General features: G+C 36.1%; 2 protein-coding genes across 4 annotated transcripts in view; both read left to right on the plus strand.

Moving 5' to 3' along the window:
* LOC122741073 (zinc finger protein 420-like) overlaps positions 1-15,473 on the plus strand; it is a 29,921-nt gene extending 14,448 nt beyond the window's left edge. For 2 of the 3 annotated variants that reach the window (XM_043984150.1, XM_043984149.1), the window contains exons 3-5: positions 9,040-9,166; positions 10,669-10,764; positions 14,183-15,473. In XM_043984150.1, the coding sequence (XP_043840085.1) occupies positions 9,040-9,166; positions 10,669-10,764; positions 14,183-15,468 (1,509 nt within the window). In that variant the 3' untranslated portion in view covers positions 15,469-15,473. The remainder of the gene's footprint in view (positions 1-9,039; positions 9,167-10,668; positions 10,765-14,182) is intronic. The other variant, XM_043984152.1, reaches the window with a different exon arrangement.
* Positions 15,474-15,801: 328 nt separating this feature from the next.
* On the plus strand, positions 15,802-16,146 carry LOC122741082 (zinc finger protein GLI4-like). The gene has a single exon (XM_043984161.1). The coding sequence runs from the start codon at positions 15,802-15,804 to the stop codon at positions 16,144-16,146; it is 345 nt and encodes a 114-aa protein (XP_043840096.1).
* Positions 16,147-17,897: the final 1,751 nt, after the last annotated feature.

A 17,897-nucleotide genomic window follows, 5' to 3' on the forward strand; every position in this document is an offset into this window, starting at 1 on the left:
TTTGGCTGAGTTTCCCATATATTTGAGACTTGAGGCCTTCATTAGAGAATTTTGTTGTAAAACCTTTTTCTATTTTCCTCCTTGCCTTTTTATTTTGTTGCATTGGTTTTGTTTTTGCAAAACTTAAACTTCATGTAATCAAAATTATGCATATTATCCTGTGATTTTCCTAGTCTTTTGTTTGGTCACAGGGTCTTCCCTTATCCATAGACATGACAAGTAAATTCTTCCTACTTTGCTCATGATATCATCATTCATGTTTAATTCATGTACCCATTTTGACCTTGTCTCGGTTTACCTTGTCAGATGTTGGTGTATGCCTAGTTTTTGCAGACTTCTTTGCAGTTTTCCCAGCTGTTTATCAAATAGTGAGTTCTTCCCCCTAAAGCTTGGATCCTTGGATTTTTGAACCACTAGATTATTATGGTCATTTATTTCTGGATCTTTTCTACCTAAACTACTCCACTAATCAACTACTGTATTCCTTTGCCCTCAGCAGATCGTTTTGATGATTATTGCTTTTTAATATAGTTTAAAATCTGATACTGTTAGATTGCCTTTCTGCATTTTGATTTTGATTTTTATCTATCCATCTATTTACCTATCTAGGTCTTTTTTGGTGGGCAGTGAGGGTTAAGTGTCAAGTGTCTGAGGCTGGATTTGAACTCAAGTCCTCCTGAATCCAGGGCCAGTGCCATATCCACTGTGCCACCTAGGTGCCCCGCCTTTCTGCATTTTAAAACAAATTATTCCCTTGATATTGTTAGCCTCTTGTTCTTCCTGATAAATTTTATTATTTTTCCTAGGTGTACAGAAAAAAATTAATTGGTAATTTGATTGGTGTGGCACTGAATAAGTTAATTTAGGTAGAGTTGTCTGCTTACCCTTGAGCACTAAATATTTCTCTAGTTGTTTACATCTGCCCTTGTTTTTGTGAGAAGTCTTTTTAAATTATATTCATCTAGTTCCTGGGTATGTCTGGGCAGAGAGACTCCCCAGTATTTTATGGTGTCTGCAGGCATTTTAAATAGAATTTCTCATTCTGTTTCTTGATGCTAGGTTTTTTGGTAATATATAGAAATAGTAAATAATTTATGTGGGTCTATTTTATATCCTACAACTTTGGTAAACTTTATTGTTTCAACTTGTTATTTAGTTGATTCTTTTTTTGTGGGGGGAGGGGTGGGGGGGCAGGGCAATGAGGGTTAAGTGACTTGCCCAGGGTCACACAGCTAGTAAGTGTCAAGTTCCTGAGGCCAGATTTGAACTCAGGTCCTTCTGAATCCAGGGCTGGTGCCTTGTCCACTGTGCCACCTAGCTGCCCCCACTACTAAACTTTTAAAGGACATTTGATTCCAATACCCTATGAATGATTTGAAAAAAAAAAAATGGATAAAGGTATCCAACCAATTTTTTTCTTTGACACAAAGTAGGTTTTGGTAACAAAATCCAGGGATAGCATAAACAGGGAAAGAAAATAACAAAACCAATTTCTCTAATGAATATTAAGACAAAAATTTTAGAGAAAATATTAGCCAGAGATTCCAACAATGTATCACAAAGATCATACACTAAACTGGGTTGTTTTTATAAAAGGAATTCAGAGCAGGTTCAATATTGGGAAAATTATTAGCACAATTAATCATATTAACAAGAAAATGTAGAGAAATAGGATTTTCTCATTATTTGCAGAAAAACTTTTTATGAAATAGAGCACCCTTATTAAAAACACTAGAGAAAATGGGAATGAATGGAGCTTTCCTTAAAATGATAAGTAGTGTCTGTCTAAAACTGTCAGCAAACATTACCCCAATCGGATCAGGGGTGAAACAAGGATGTCCATTATCATGGTTATTCGTTATTATATTAGAAATATTAGCTTTAGCAAGAAAAGAAGAAAAATTAGAGGAATTAGAATAGTTATTCAAGGAACAAAGCTATTGCTCCTTACAGATGATATGATGGTATACTTAGAGAATCCTTGAGAATCAACTATAAAACTACTTGAAATAATTAAGACATTTAGCAAAGTAGCAGGGTATAAAATAAACCCACATAAATCATCAGCCACAATATATATGAAGAAAAATGCCCAGCAGCAAGAGACAGAGAAATTCTATTTAAAGTAACTGTAGATGGTATAAAATAATTGAAAGTCTACCTGCCAAGACAAACTCATGAATTATCAGAACAGAATTACAAAACACTTTTTATACAAATAAAGTAAAAGCTAAAGAATTGGAAAAATATCAGTTGTTCTTGGGTAGGCTGAGCTAATATAATAAAAATGACAACTCTGCCTAAATTAATTGACTTATTCAGTACCATACCAACCAAAGTACCAAAGAAATTGTTTTATAGAACTGGAAAAAATAATGAAATTCTCTGGAAGGATAAAAGTTCAAAATATCAAAGGAATTAATGAGAAAAATACAAAGGAAGGTGGCCTTGCTGATCTAAAACTATATTATAAAGTGGCAGTCTTCACAACTATTTGTTACTGGCTAAAAAATAGAGTAACAGAACAGTGGCATAGATTAGTTATATAAGACACAATAGTCAGTGACTATAGTAATCTATTGTTTGATCAACTCAAAGACTCTAGCTTCTCTCTTTGACAAAATCTACTGTTATCTCCTACCATATAGCAAGATAAGGTCAAAATGGGTCGATAATTTAGACATAAAGGATGGTACCGTACGCAAATTAGAAGAGCAAGAAATAGTTTGCCTATCAGATGTATGGAGAAGGGAAGGATTAATGCCCAAACAAGAGCTAGAGATCATTACAAAATGTAAAATGGATGATTTTGAATACATTAAATCAAAAAATTTTTGCACCAACAAAATCAACACAACCAAGCTTAGAATTAAAGCAGAAATCTGGGAAATAATTTTTATAGCAAGTGTTCCAGATAAAGGACTCATTTCCCAAATATATGGAGATCTGAGTCAAATAGATAAGAATACATGTCATTCTCAAATGGCTAATTGGTCAAAGAATATGAACAGGCAGTTCTCAGATGAAGAAATTGAAGCTATAGTCATGAAAAAGTGTTCTAAATGACTATTGATTAGAGAAACACAAATTAAAACAACTCTGTGTTACCTTTACCACCTATCAGATTGGCTAATATGACAAAATTGGAAAATGAAAAAGGTTGGAGAAGATGTGGGAAAATTGGAATATCACTACATCGTTGGTGGAGTTGTGAACTGATTTAGCCATTCTGGAGAACAATTTGGAACTGTGCCCAAAGGGCAGTAAAACTGTACACCCCCTGTGATCCAACAGTACCACTACTAGGTCTGTATCCCAAAGGGATAATAAAAAAGGGGAAATAACCTACATGTACAAAAATATTTATCGCTGCTCTTTTTGTGATGGCAAAGAATTGGAAACTGAGGGAATGCCATCAATTGCGGAATGGCTGAAAAAGTTGTGGTATATGAATGGAATGGAATACTATTGTTTACAAGAAATGATAAGCAAGGTGGATCTCAGAAAAGCCTGGAAAGACACATGAAGTCATGCTGAATGAAGTGAGCAGAACCAGGAGAACATTGTACATAGTAACACTAACATTGTGTGATGATCAATTATGATAGATTTAGCTCTTCTTAACAGTACAGTGATCTAAGACCGTTCCAAAGGATTCATGATGGCAAATGCTACTCACATCCAGAGAAAGAACAGATGGAGTCTGAATGCATATTGAAGCATGGTATTTTCACTTTGTGATTGGTTTTTTCGTGTTTTTTTTTCTTTTGCTGTTTCTTTCACAACATGACTAATGTGGAAATGTGTTTAACGTGTATAATCTCTTTTAGATTTCTTGCTATCTTGTTGAAGAAAGGGGAGGGAAGGAAGGAGAACATTTGAAAGCCAAAATTTCAGAAAAAATATTTGTTGAAAACTATCTTTTTATGTAATTAAAGGTTCAGCAATACTATTTATGTGTGTGTATATATATATATATATATATATATATAAACAAAACACAACCAAACAGACGTGATTTGGAGGCAAGCAAGTGATGAGTCAAGGAAGAGCTTGGTGAGGACTATGAATAAGGGTGGCTGAGAAGGCTAAACAGCTAAAATCTTACTTGGCTTTAGTTTTTTCAAATGAAGAATGATGATCTTTGAAGTGGGATGGAAAGCCTCAAAATTGTAGATAGCCAAGTCATTCACAATTCTTCAGCACACTATATTGCTGTTACTATGTACAGTGTTCTCGTGGTTCTCCTTGTTTCACATTTTATCAGGTAGTGTATGTCTTTTTGTGTTTTTCTGAAATCATCCTGCTTGTCATTTCTTATAGCACCATAATATTCCTTGACAATCATATGCCATAACTTGTTAAGCCATTTCCCTATTGATGTGCATCCCCTTGATTTCCAATTCTTAGCTACCACAAAAAATGCTGCTATAAATGTTTTTATACAAATAGGTCATTTTCCATTTTTGGAGTATAGACTTAGCAGTGGTATTGCTGGAAGAGAGGGTAGGAACAGTTTTATAGCCCTTTGGGCATAGTTCCAAATTGCTCTTCAGAATGGTCAGATCATTCACAAGTCCACTAAGAATGCATTAGTGTCCCAGTTTTCCTACAACATTTATCATTTATCATTTTCCTTTTTTGTCATATTAGCCAATTTGATTGGTGAGAGGTGGTATCTCATATTTGTTTTAATTTGCATTTCTCTAATCCATAGACATTTAGAGCATTTTTATATGACTAGGGATGACTTTGTTCAAACATTGCCTGTTCATATCCTTTGACCATTTATAAATGGGGGAATGATTTGTATTCTTACAAATTTGGCTCAATTCTCTATGTATTTGAGAAATCAGACCTTTGTTAGATACCTGCTGTGAAATTCCCCCCAGTTTTCTGCTTTTCTTCTAATTTTTGTTGCATTGGTTTTGTTTGTATAAAAACTTTTTAATACTACGTAATCAAAATGATCTGTTTTACATTTCATAATGCTCTATATCTTGTTTGGTCTTAAATTCTTCCCTTCTCCATAGATCTGATAGGTAAACTATTCCATGATCTCCTAATTTGCTGATGGCATCAACCTTTATGTACAAATCATATATCCATTTTTCCTTTGGTGTATGGTTTTGAGGGTATAACTAGTTTCTTCCATGCTGTTTTCTAGTTTTCTTATCAATTTTTGTCAAATAGAGAGTTTTTGTTCCAAAATCTTAGATATTTTGGTTAATCAAACACAAGATTACTATGGTCATTTACTATGATGTCTCATGTATCTAACCTATTCCATTGATTCAGAACTCTATTTTTAGCAGTACCAAATTATTTTGATAATTGCTGCTTTTTTATTAATAAAGTATTTTATTTTTTTCCCATTACATGTAAAGATAGTTCTCAACTTTTGTTTTTACAAGCTTTCCAATTTCAGACTTTTCTCCCTCCCTCCCCTCTGTCCCCCCTCCCCTAGACAGCAGGTAATCTGTAGAGGTTTTATATATATACATAATAACATTAAACATATTTCTGCATTAGTCATGTTATAAAAGAAAAATCGGAGCAATAATGAAAAACCTCAAAATAGAAAAACATCAGTACCAAAAACAAAAGAAATAGTATGGTTCACTCAGCATCTATACTTCTTTTTTTTTTTCCCCCCTGGATTTGGAGATCCTCTTCTATCATGAGTTCCCTGGAACTCTTCTGTACCAATAATTGCTGCTTTAACAATATAGTTTGAGATCTGTTACAACTTGGCTACCTTCCTTCACTTTTTTTTTTTTGCAGGACAATTGACTTGCTCAGGGTCACACAGCTAGTAAGTGTCAAGTGTCTGAGGCCGGATTTGAACTCAGGTCCTCCTGAATCCAGGGCTGGTGCTTTATCCACTGTGCCACCTAGCCGCCCCCCTTCACTTTTTTCATTGATTCCTGTGACATTCTTGATCTTTTGTTCTTCCAGATGAATTTTATTTTCATTTTTTCTGACTCTGTAGAATAGGGTTTTGGTAGTTCGATTATATGGTGATGAATAAATAGATTAATTTTGGTAGAATTGTCTTTTTTTGTTGTTGTTGGCTTGGCCTACCCAAGGAAAATATTTTTCCAATTTTCTAGATCTGACTTTATCTGTATGAAATGTGTTTTGTAATTATGTTCATATAGTTTCTGGGTTTGTCTTGGTAGGTAGACTCCCAAGTACTTTATGTTATCTTCAATTATTTTAAATTGAATTTCTCTTTCTATTTCTTTCTCCTGAATGTTGTTAATTTATAGCAAAGCTGATGATTTATGTGGGTTTATTTTGTATCCTGCAGGTTTGCTAAAGTTATTCATTATTTCAGCTATTTTTTGGTTGATTCTCTAGGATTATCTAAGTATATCATCATATCATCTGCAAAGAGTGATACTATATTTTGTTAAATGTCCATTCTCCCCATCCCCTACCCCCAAAGGATGATACTCAGTTTTTCAGGGTAGGTGATTCTTGGTTGTATTCCTAACTCTTTTGCCTTCCAGAATGTCATAGTCACAGCCCTTTGGTTCTTTAATGTAGAAGCTGCTAAATCCTGTGTAGTCCTGATTGTGGTTCTGTGATATTTGTCTATTTCTTTCTGGTGGCTTATATTATTTTCTCCTTGACCTGGGAGCTCTGGAATTTGGTTATGATATTTCTGGGAATTTTCCTTTGAATATTTCTTTCAGATGGTGATTGCTAGATTCTTTTAAATTCAGTTTTGCCCTCTGGTTCTGTCAGGGCAGTTTTCCTTGATAATTTCTTGAAAGAGGTTGTCCAACTTCTTTTGTTGATGGTGGCTTTCACGTAGTCCAACGATTTTTTTTGTCCAATAATTTTTAAATGATTTCTCCTGGATTCTTTTCCCAGGTCAGTTCTTTTTCTAGTGAGAAGTTTCAGAGTTTCTTTTTTTTTCTTCTTTTTGTTTTGTTGTATTTTTCCTTGAAGTCTCATGGAGTCATTAGCTTCCAATTGCCAATTCTAATTTTTAAGAAATTATTTTCTTCAGTGAATTTTTCTACCTTTTTTTCCATTTGTCCAGTTTTATTTTTCATTTAGAACTTTATTTTTCCCAAATTACATGTAAATACAAATTTTGACATCAAGTTTTTAAAAAAACTTTGTGTTCCAAATTCTCCTCCTCCCTCCCTTCCCCCCTTGAAGAACTCAAGCAATCCTGTATAAGCTATACATGAGCAGTCATACAAAACATTTCCATATATGCCAGGTTTTGAAAGAAAACAGACAAAAACAAAACTTCAGAAAAAGGAACAAACAAAAAAAAATTATGCTTCAGTCTCCATTCAGACATCATCAGTTCTCTCTCTGTAGATGGACTGCATTTTTCATAAGACCTTCAGAGTTGTCTTGGATCATTGCATTGCAGAAAATAACGAAATCATTCACAGCAGATCATCTTGCAGTATTGCTGTTATTTTGTATATAGTATATTTCACATTGCATCAGCTGATGCAAGTCTGTCTGGGTTTTTCTGATAGCATCCTGCTCATCTTTTTTTTTTTTTTTAATACTAAACTACATTTATAAATAAATTGTTTTCACTGTTACTATTATCAACTGTTTCCCTCCATCCTATTCCGTCCCCTATGATATTTACTCTATTTTCTATCTTCTTTCACCCTTGCCCTCCTCAAAAGTATTTTGCTTCTGACTGCCCCCTCCCCAGTTCTATTTTTTTTTTAAGTGAGGCAATTGGGGTTAAGTGACTTTCCCAGGGTCACACAGCTAGTAAGTGTTAAGTGTGTGAAGCCGGATTTGAACTCAGGTACTCCTGACTCCAGGGCCGGTGCTCTATCCACTGCACCACCTAGCTGTCCCACCCAGTCCTATTTTTTAATGACTTATTTTCTTTGGTGAATTTTTGTTTGTCTTTTTCCATCTTTTGTGTTTCTTTTACCAAGGTGTTGACTCTTTTTTCATGATTCTCTTGCATTAGGCCAGTTTCTTTTCCTAATTTTTCTTCTACTTCTGTTACATGTTTTTTAAAACTTTTTTAAAGCTCTTCCAGAAGTAATTTTTGGAACTTAGGCCCATTTATATTTTTCTTTGATGCTTCACAAGTTGCCATTTTGACACTGTTGTCGTCTTCAAAATTTGTGCCCTGATCTTCCCTGTCACCCGAATACATCTAGAGTCAAGTTCTTTTTGTTGCTGTTGTTGTTGTTATTGTTTTGTTTTTTGGTCATCTTTTCTATGTATTTTTTTGACTTTGTGTTTTTATATAAGAGTCGGGCTCTGCTCCTGCAGTGTTCTGGGGCTTAGTTCCTTGTTGGTGCCCTTAACTGGGCCTCAGACCTACACTCCCACCCCAGTGAGACTGACTTTTCCTGCTTTGCTGGTAAACTGCTTCCCTGGTCCTCATTTGGTTCCTTGGCTTTTTAAAATGTTGTTTTTAGGGAAATTCAGGAGGGCTTTAAGGGAGATTCTTCTTCACTCTGCCATCTTGGCACTGGAATTCCCTTAATAGTTGTTTTTACTTGTAATTGGGAAAAAATAATTTTTTTTTTCAAAAGAGTGGAGGGCATCTACATCAGTGGTGAAGAGGTCATGCTGATTGGTCAGAGGATCTGAGAACGTTTAGCCTGCAAGAGAAGACTTGGGGCCACATGATAGCGATGTTTCACTGTTTCATTTCAGCAAGTAGAAAAAGATTAGGCATACTACTGCCTGAGCTCAGAGTGCAAAGGTAGGAGCCATAGGTACAGGTTGTAAAACTGGTATCATTTGAACCACTAAAACAACAGGCATTATTTAAGCATCATGCTGTGTGCCAGGCATTGTGTTGAATGCTGAGGGTATAAAGGAAGGCACAGATAGCCCCTGCTCTCAAGGAGCTTACAATCTAACAGGAAAGTAATTCTTAAATGCCTGCTGTTTGCACAGTACCAGGCACTGTACTATGTTTCACATAAATGAATGAAATAATCCATAGAGTCAAGAACTTGACATTCAGACTTGGAACAGTCAGAGCTAACCCTGGGTAACCCAAACATTTTGGTGTTTCAGGAATCAGTGACATTCCAGGATGTGGCTGTGGAATTCACGCAGGAGGAGTGGGCACTTTTGAACCTGTCTCAGAAAAAGTTGTACAGGGATGTGATGATGGAGAACTATAGCAACCTGGTCTCTTTGGGTAAGAACAGCTCTCCCTTTGGAGTCTTGATGTATATTGTGGAGACATTCAAGATTTCAGCAGTCTTTGTTTATTATGAATGGAAACTGAGTTATTGATTTGTTGTTGTCCTAGACCCTCTGTGTTGTGAAAATTTCTAAGTCCAATGAAGTAAAGAAACAGCAAAGTCTCCAAGCCATAGAAAATAGGTTTATTGAGAGAGGGTACCTGTCTCACAATAAAGCTGGTCTTAGGTCTGGGACCCAAAGACCCTGAGCAGTACCGGGAGATTGTAGTTATACCCTGCTATGAATTCTTGAAAGCAATACACCCTAACCCTTTATAGGACCAACTCTTTTAGAGCATATTGCTGATGGTACAGAAAAAGAATACATTTAACCATAAACATGAGCTTGAAGGGTGCCTCATCTTGGCTGGTGGCTTGCCAGTTCTACACAAATGGGACACAGCCTAACAATGTTAAAAACATTATCTTTCTATGGTAACATTGTCATGAGTCTCAATGCTGATTGCTTTCTTCAGCTTATAAGATACTGTGTTTAGTCTTCTGGTTTGCCACAGTAGACCAAGGGACATCACAACAAAGCTGTCACATAACCCATATTGAACAGCTGAAATAGTCAAAGAACATTGGCTATGGTCCATAGAAGGACAAGACTGAAATATGCACAGAGAGAAACAATTTGCATATCTAGAGAATACTTAAACAGATCGAATCACCATTTATCTCATTATACTGATTATTATCACAGTTAAATCACTTATATCTAAGGGGTGGTGAAAATCTCACTCACAGTGTTGCTTCGAATCCAAGATTTTCTGTTTAATCCCAGTGGAGGTATCATCTCATATTCAAAGTGTTCCCATTGTCTAACCAGGGAATGTGTGCAGTGTTTTCTTTTTCCCAAGGCCTACCCTGTAACCCATTCTCACATAACTATCCTTCAGTGGTCATTTGTACCATCCCTGAAGTCTTCCAGTATGCCTACTATTTTGTCCCCAAAAAGGAGCATAGATAAGTTAACTTTATATTCTTTTATTAAATTTCATGGATGTTTGGGTCGACGTCAGTTTTCCTTCCCTCCCTTCCCCCTAAGAAAAACGCTGCTGTTCTCTCCAACCTGCCTATTGGACACTCCCTGATTAAAAAAGAGAAAAAAATTTCAGACAAAATCAGCTAACATAGCCAGTGCCATATTTTTTTGTTTTTGTTTTTATTATTTTTTTAGTGAGGCAATTGGGGTTAAGTGACTTGCCCAGGGTCACACAGCTAGTAAGTGTTAAGTGCCTGAGGCCGGATTTGAACTCAGGTACTCCTGAATCCAAGGTGCTCTATCCACTGCACCACCTAGCTGCCCCTACCAGTGCCATATTTTGATGAATAAGGTACACTCTGCATTCTCATTCTTACACCTCTCTGCTGAGGGTAGGATGGAGTATTTAAATAATTTATTTTAAGCTAGAATTCAGAAGTTTCCATGCTGTTCCTTTTCAATGAACAGGAATGGCAGTTTCCAAACCAGATGTCATCTCCCTAATGGAAAGAAAGAAAGCCTTCTGGATGCCAGAGACAGATATCCCAAGAAGCTGCTGCCCAGGTGACTACATCAAAACCAAGCAGATGCGTCCTAAACTAGAGCTCTGTTGGTCATTTTAGGTCAAAGTTCTTACAAAATGGTTATCAATGAGATATTTAACATTTTCTTCTAATTTCTTATTCTTTTGGTTTTGTTTCATTGGTTCTTGATGTCTTATAAAGGTATTAGCTTCCACTTGCCCAGTTCTAATTTCTAAGGAGTTATTTTCTTCAGTGTACTTTTGTACCTTTTTCCATTGGGTCATTTCTACTTTGTAAAGAGTTCTTTTCTTTCAGGAATATTTGTGCCTCTTTTTCCATTTGACCAATTTTACTTTTCAAGACATTCTTCTCATTGGATTATCGTACCTCTATTGCTATTTGGGTTCTTTTGTTTTTTAAAGTGTTATTTTCTTCAGTGTTTTTTGTGCCTCCTTTACCAAGCTGTTGACTTTTTTTCATGGTTTTCTTGCATCACTTCCCTTTCACTTCCAATTTTTCTTCTTCTCTTGATTTTTTTTTGGGGGGGAAGGGAAATGAGGTTTTCAGATTTTTTTTGTCTGTTTTTCCTGACTATTTCTTGACCTGTAACTCTGCCAAATTGGGGTGTCTGCTTCCAGAGGAGAAGGGGCACTTTCCCAACCTTTAGATTTTTTATGCAGCTATTTCCAAAGGTCATTTTGGGGACCTGTAATGTTTTTATTCTTCTAAGGTGGTATTTTCTGGGGAGAGGTGTTTGCTACTCTCTTATACTATTCAGTGAATAGTCTGTGAGCAACCATAAGTACTCCTTTATGCCCTGGAACTGTGACCAGGTTCCTTGTGGCCAACAGCTCTAGTGTGCTAATCCTCTTCCTTGGGACTGCCATGCTCCAGTTCAGTGCAACAGAGTCCTGCCCCCACTGCCAGCAAGGAGACCCTTGTAATATTCTGACTAGTTTTCTGACCCCCTTCTCATCTGTGGGCTGAGAGCTCCAACAGTAGCTATTGCTACTGATTCCTTTGCTCCCAAGACCTACTGCTGTTTTCCTGGGGTTGGTTTGCACTGATGCAGCTTACACTGGACTGTGCTACTTTCTCACTATCACGCAACAGATCTTTCCTACCAACCTTGTAAGTTGTCTTGGGATGGAAAATTGTTTCACCTTGTCCTTTTATGGTTCTACTGCTACAGAATTTGTTTTGAAGCATTATTTAAAGTTGTGCAGAAAGTTTTAGAGGAGAGCTCAGGGAAGTCCCTGCTTTTTTTATCCACTGTCTTGGCTCTGCACCCCTAAGTTTTTACAAAATATTGAACAAGGTCATGTTGAAAAGAGCTAAGATTTTTTTAAAAAGAAATTTCTTTTTTTGTTTGTTTGTTTGGTTTTTTTTTTGCGGGGCAATGGGGGTTAAGTGACTTGCCCAGGGTCACACAGCTAGTAAGTATCAAGTGTCTGAGGTCAGATTTGAATTCAGGTACTCCTGAATCCAGGGCCGGTGCTTTATCCACTGGGCCACCTAGCCGCCCCAAGAAATTTCTTTTTTATACATCTCTTTACTCACATTTACTTCCACTCTCAAAGAAACTTTTTGCCTCAATACAAGGTAGGTTTTCTCGTTTGTTCTTTGAAGATCATTTTATCTTATGCAGGCATTCTTTTTTTTTTATGTGTAATATATTTTATTTTTTTCGTTACATGTAAAGATAGTTCTCAACTTTTGTTTATACAAGCTTTACAATTTCAGATTTTTCTCCCTCCCTCCCCCCTCCCCTAGACAGCAGGTAATCTGATATAGGTTATATCTATATATCTCTATACATATACATATAGATATATATTTATATACACACACATATATATACACATAATAACATTAATCCTATTTCTGCATTAATCCTGTTACAAGAGAAAAAATCAGAGCAGTGATGCAAAACCTCAAAATAGAAAAAAAAAACCAAAAACAAACAACAGCACCCAAAACAAAAGAAATAGTATGATTCAATCAGCATCTATACTCCACAGTTCTTTTTTTTTTTTTCCTTGGATTTGGAGATCCTCTTCTATCATGAGTTCCCTGGAACTCTTCCGTACCATTGCATTGGTGAGAAGAATATAGTCCATCACAGTAGGTCAACACTCAATGTTGATGATACTGTGTACAATGTTCTTCTGGTTCTTATGCAGGCATTCTTTAGCCTCAGTTCCCTTTTAAAATAAACACATTACTTAAAATATTAACAATATGGCCTTTATTCTTCTGAGTCTCCTGATATTTTCTTTTGTATGGCTTTTATGATTATATTGCTTTGCTGCTATTACTTTTTTGTTGTTGTTGTTGAGGCAATTGGGGTTAAGTGACTTGCCCAGGGTCACACAGCTAGTAAGTCTTGATTGTCTGAAGCTGACTCCAGGGCCGGTGCTCTATCCACTGCCCCTGCTATTACTTTTTAAAGCATTTAATCATAATATAATTAACATTTCTTCATTCTGTCATGTTATATATTATCCTCTTTTTCTTTATTCTTTGAAATTATGTTTTTAAAGGCACAATGATGTTTTCATGACAGGATTTGTTTAGCCATAGGCCTATCATTGAACCTATATGTTTTAAGTATTGTCCTGTTCCACACACAACTGCTATAAACATTTTTCATTGAGATCTTTTTTTAGTTTCAGTACAGTTTTGAGGATATGAACCTAGTAATCGGATCATTGGGTTAGTCGATATGAATAGTTTTCATTTTAAAGTATCTTTGCTAATCTGATGAGAATTTGTTGATATATCCAGATTGTTTCATTTTGACTCCTTTAATCACTTGAGTTTGTGTATGTTTCAGGTAGTAACTATTAATAATTTCTCAAATGAAAAATACTTGTATGTCTTGATACTTTTTGAAATTAGGTTTCACCCTTACAAATTGGAATCAATTCTTTACACAGCAGATATTTTGGATTTTTAGTAGAAATCTGTGACAACAGTTTTTTCATGACTCCTCTTTTCCTTATAGTTCTTCTTTATTTTCTTTACGTGATGACTCTTCTATTTCTCCTCACTCTATAAATTCATTGACTCTTCTTATTCTTTCTGTTCTGTTTCTTTCCTATTTTCACTTCACAAGGTAAGGATGTATTTGCAAGCTCTTCAAGGTATATAGCTGTTTTATGGATAGTCTTTCAGTTCCTTATTCCATTCAAATGTCATTGATTTACAGTAGAATAAGGGCTTATTCATACCTCTAGGAAATTTCATCTTAATTCAGTACCTTTAAATAAGTTAACTATGATAATTATGAGTCATAATATTTGCACATAAGAAAAACTGTAATCCATATTAAAAGACTGCTGAGACTAGCTCTCAGGTGGGAAGGCTAGAGAATAGTTCTAAAACATGTGATCACCTAAAAACCTTGGGAAAAGGCAAAAAGACAGGATTAACCAGCCCTTTATTCTTCCTTTCAGAGAGCAAAGAATTCAGTGGACAAAAACCTTACAAAGATAATGAATGTGGGAAGGCCTTTAGGCTGGAGAACCAATATATGCAACATCAGGGAATACATACTGGGGAGAAGCCTTATGAATGTAATCATTGTGGCAAAACTTTCAGACTGAGGTCTTCTCTTACTCGACATCAGAGAATTCATACTGGAGAGAAACCTTATGAATGTAACAAATGTGGCAAGTCCTTTATACTGAAGACAGAACTTACTCATCATCAGAGAATTCATACTGGAGAGAAGCCTTATAAATGTGATAAATGTGGAAAGGCCTTCAAACGGAAGACAGAGCTTTCTCAGCATCAGAGTATTCATACCGGAGAGAAACCTTATGAATGTAACAAATGTGGCAAGTCCTTTAGACTGAAGACAAAACTTACTCATCATCAGAGAATTCATACTGGAGAGAAGCCTTATAAATGTGATGAATGTGGAAAGGGCTTCATAGTGAAGACAGACTTAAATCAGCATCAGAGAATACATACTGGAGAGAAGCCATATAAATGTGATGAATGTGGAAAGACCTTCAGAGTGAAGAAATACTTAAATCAGCATCAGAGAATACACATTAGACACAAGCCTTATAAATGTAATCATTGTGGTCAGGCCTTCAGATTGTGCGAACTGTTTACTCAGCACCACAAAACTCATAATGGAGAAAAACCATTTGTATGTAATGAGTGTGGGAAAGGCTTCTTTTGGAATTCAGCTTTCATGCAACATCAGAGGATTCATACTGGAGAGAAGCCTTATAAATGTGATGAATGTGGAAAAGCCTTCCGCCTTATCATGCAACTTACTCAACATAAAAGAATTCATACTGGAGAGAAACCTTATGAATGTAACAAATGTGGCAAGGCCTTTAGACTGAAGACACAACTTACTCAGCATCAGAGAATTCATACTGGAGAGAAGCCTTATAAATGTGATGAATGTGGAAAAGCCTTCCGCCTTATCATGCAACTTACTCAACATAAAAGAATTCATACTGGAGAGAAACCTTATGAATGTAATGAATGTGGGAAGGCCTTTAGACAGAGGACAAAACTTACCATGCATCAGAGAATTCATACTGGAGAGAAACCTTATGAATGTAATGAATGTGGGAAGGCCTTTAGACAGAGGACAAAACTTATCATGCATCAGAAAATTCATACTGACGAGAAGCCTTATAAATGTAATGAATGTGGGATGGCCTTCAGATCGAGGAAACGATGTATTCAACACCAGAGAGTACATACTAGAGAGTAGACTTATGAATCTAATCATTGTGGGGAGGCATTCAGACCAAGTGAATAGATTACTCAGCATCAGAAAATTCATCATGGAGAAAAATCATTTGTATGGAATGAATCTGGGAAGGCCTTTAGTCTGGAGAAATAATACATACAACATCGGGGAAAACATCCTGGGGAGAAGCCTTATGAATGTAATTATTGTGGGAAAGATTTCAGACTGAGGTATCAGCTTACTCAACATCAGAGAATCCATACTGGAGAGAAACCGTATGAATGTGATGAATGTGGGAAGACCTTCATTAGCAAACCATCACTTAATAAACACAAGAAATTTCATACTGGAAAGATGCCTTATGAATGTAAAGTGTGTGGGAAGACCTTCTGCTATAACTCAGAACTTAATCTACATCAGAGAATTCATACTGGAGTGAAACCTTATAAATGTAATGAATGTGGGATGGCCTTCAGATTATGGAGACAATTTATTCAACACCAGAGAGTACATACTAGAGAGAAGCCTTATGAATCTAATCATTGTGGGGAGGCATTCAGACCAAGTGAACAGCTTACTCAGCATCAGAAAATTCATCATGGAGAAAAACCATTTGTATGTAATGAATGTGGGAAAGCCTTTAGTCTCGAGAAACAATGTATTCAACATCAGCGAATGCATACTGGGGAGAAGCCTTAGGAATGAAATTATTGTGGAAAAGCTTTCAGACTGAGCAATCAGCTTACTCAACATCAGAGAATTCATACTGGAGAAAAACCATTTGTTTGTAATGAATGTGGGAAAGGCTTCTTTTGGAATTTAGATTTTATGTGAGATCAGAGTATTCATACTGGTGAGAAGCCTTATGAATGTAATGAATTTGGGAAGGCTTTCAGACTTAGGTCACAGCTTAGCACCAGAGAATTAATTCTTGATCAAAAGCTTTTAGATATAATGTGTGTTTATTGGGTCTTTTCCCCAAAGAGATCATAAAAAAGGGAAAAGGACCCACATGTACAAAAATATTTATAGCTTCTCTTTTTGTGGTGGCAAGGAATTGGAAATTGAGGGCCTGCCTATCAATTGGGGAATGGCTGAACAAGTTGTAGTATATGAATGTAATGGAATTCTATTGTGCTGTAAGCAATGATGAGCAGGTGGATTTCAGAGACACCTGGAAGGACTTGCATGAACTGATGATGAGTGAGATGAGCAGAACCAGGAGAACACTGTACACTGTATCATCAACATGATGTGTTGATCAACTGTGATAGACTTGATTCTTCTTAGCAATCCAGTGGTCTAAGATAGTTCCAAAGGACTCAAGATGGAAAATGCTTTCCAAATCCAGAAAAAAACCAAAAAAAACCCTGGAATATGGGTGCAGATTGAACCATACTATTTTGTTCAGTTTTGGTGCTGATGTTTTTCTTCTTTGAGATTTTTCCCTTTTGCTCTGATTTTTCTCTTATAACATGACTAATGCACAAATTTGTTGAATGTTATTGTACCTATATAACCTATATGAGATTACTTGCTGTCTTGGGGAGAGGGGGAGGGAGAAAACATTGAAATAAGAGATCTTATAAAATCAAATGTTTAACACTATCTCTACATGTAACTGGAAATAATAAAATACTTTTATAATTTAAAAGTAAATATAATGTGTTGAAAGATCTTCTGCATGAAACAAGTTATTCTTCATCAGAGGATTCATATGAGAGAAAACTTAAGAATGTAATAAATTTGGGAAGTCCTTCAAGAGTAAGACCCAATGTAACTTGTGTGGGAATGCCTTCCACTATAACTCAGAACTTATTCAATGTCAAATAATCCTTCCTGGAAAGAAAATTTTTGAATGTAATATATTTGAGAAAGCCTTCTACCTGAACTCAAAACTTACTTGACATTAGACAATTCTTGGGGGCAGCTAGATGGCACAATAGATAAAGCAGTGGATCTGGATTCAGGAGAACCTGAGTTTAAATCCGGCCTCAGGCACTTGACACTTATTAGCTGTGTGACCCTGGCAAGACACTTAACTCTCATTGCCCCACAAAAACAAACAAACAAAAAATAAAATTCTTAGTGAAGGAAAAGCTTATGAAATCAGTTAATGTGGGAACATCTTCAGACTATGGACACTCTTTACTATGCATCAAAGAAATCTTACTCAAGTGAAATGTTATGCATTTAGTGAATATGGAAAAGCTTTCACATTGAAACACAGGGCAGAGCTAGAAAGGTGGAGTGAAGCCAGCATTTTTTCCCGATTTCTCCCAACACAGTCCCTCTAAACAAACATTTAAAATGCACCAAATTGAGACAGCTAGGTAGCGTAGTAGACAGAGCACTAGCCCTGGATTCAGGAGGACCTGAGTTCAAATCTGGCCTCAGACACTTAACACTTACTAGCTGTGTGACCCTGGGTAAGTCACTTAACCACAACT

Source organism: Dromiciops gliroides, chromosome 2 (genome assembly GCF_019393635.1).
Source record: "Dromiciops gliroides isolate mDroGli1 chromosome 2, mDroGli1.pri, whole genome shotgun sequence".
Lineage (NCBI taxonomy): Eukaryota > Metazoa > Chordata > Mammalia > Microbiotheria > Microbiotheriidae > Dromiciops > Dromiciops gliroides.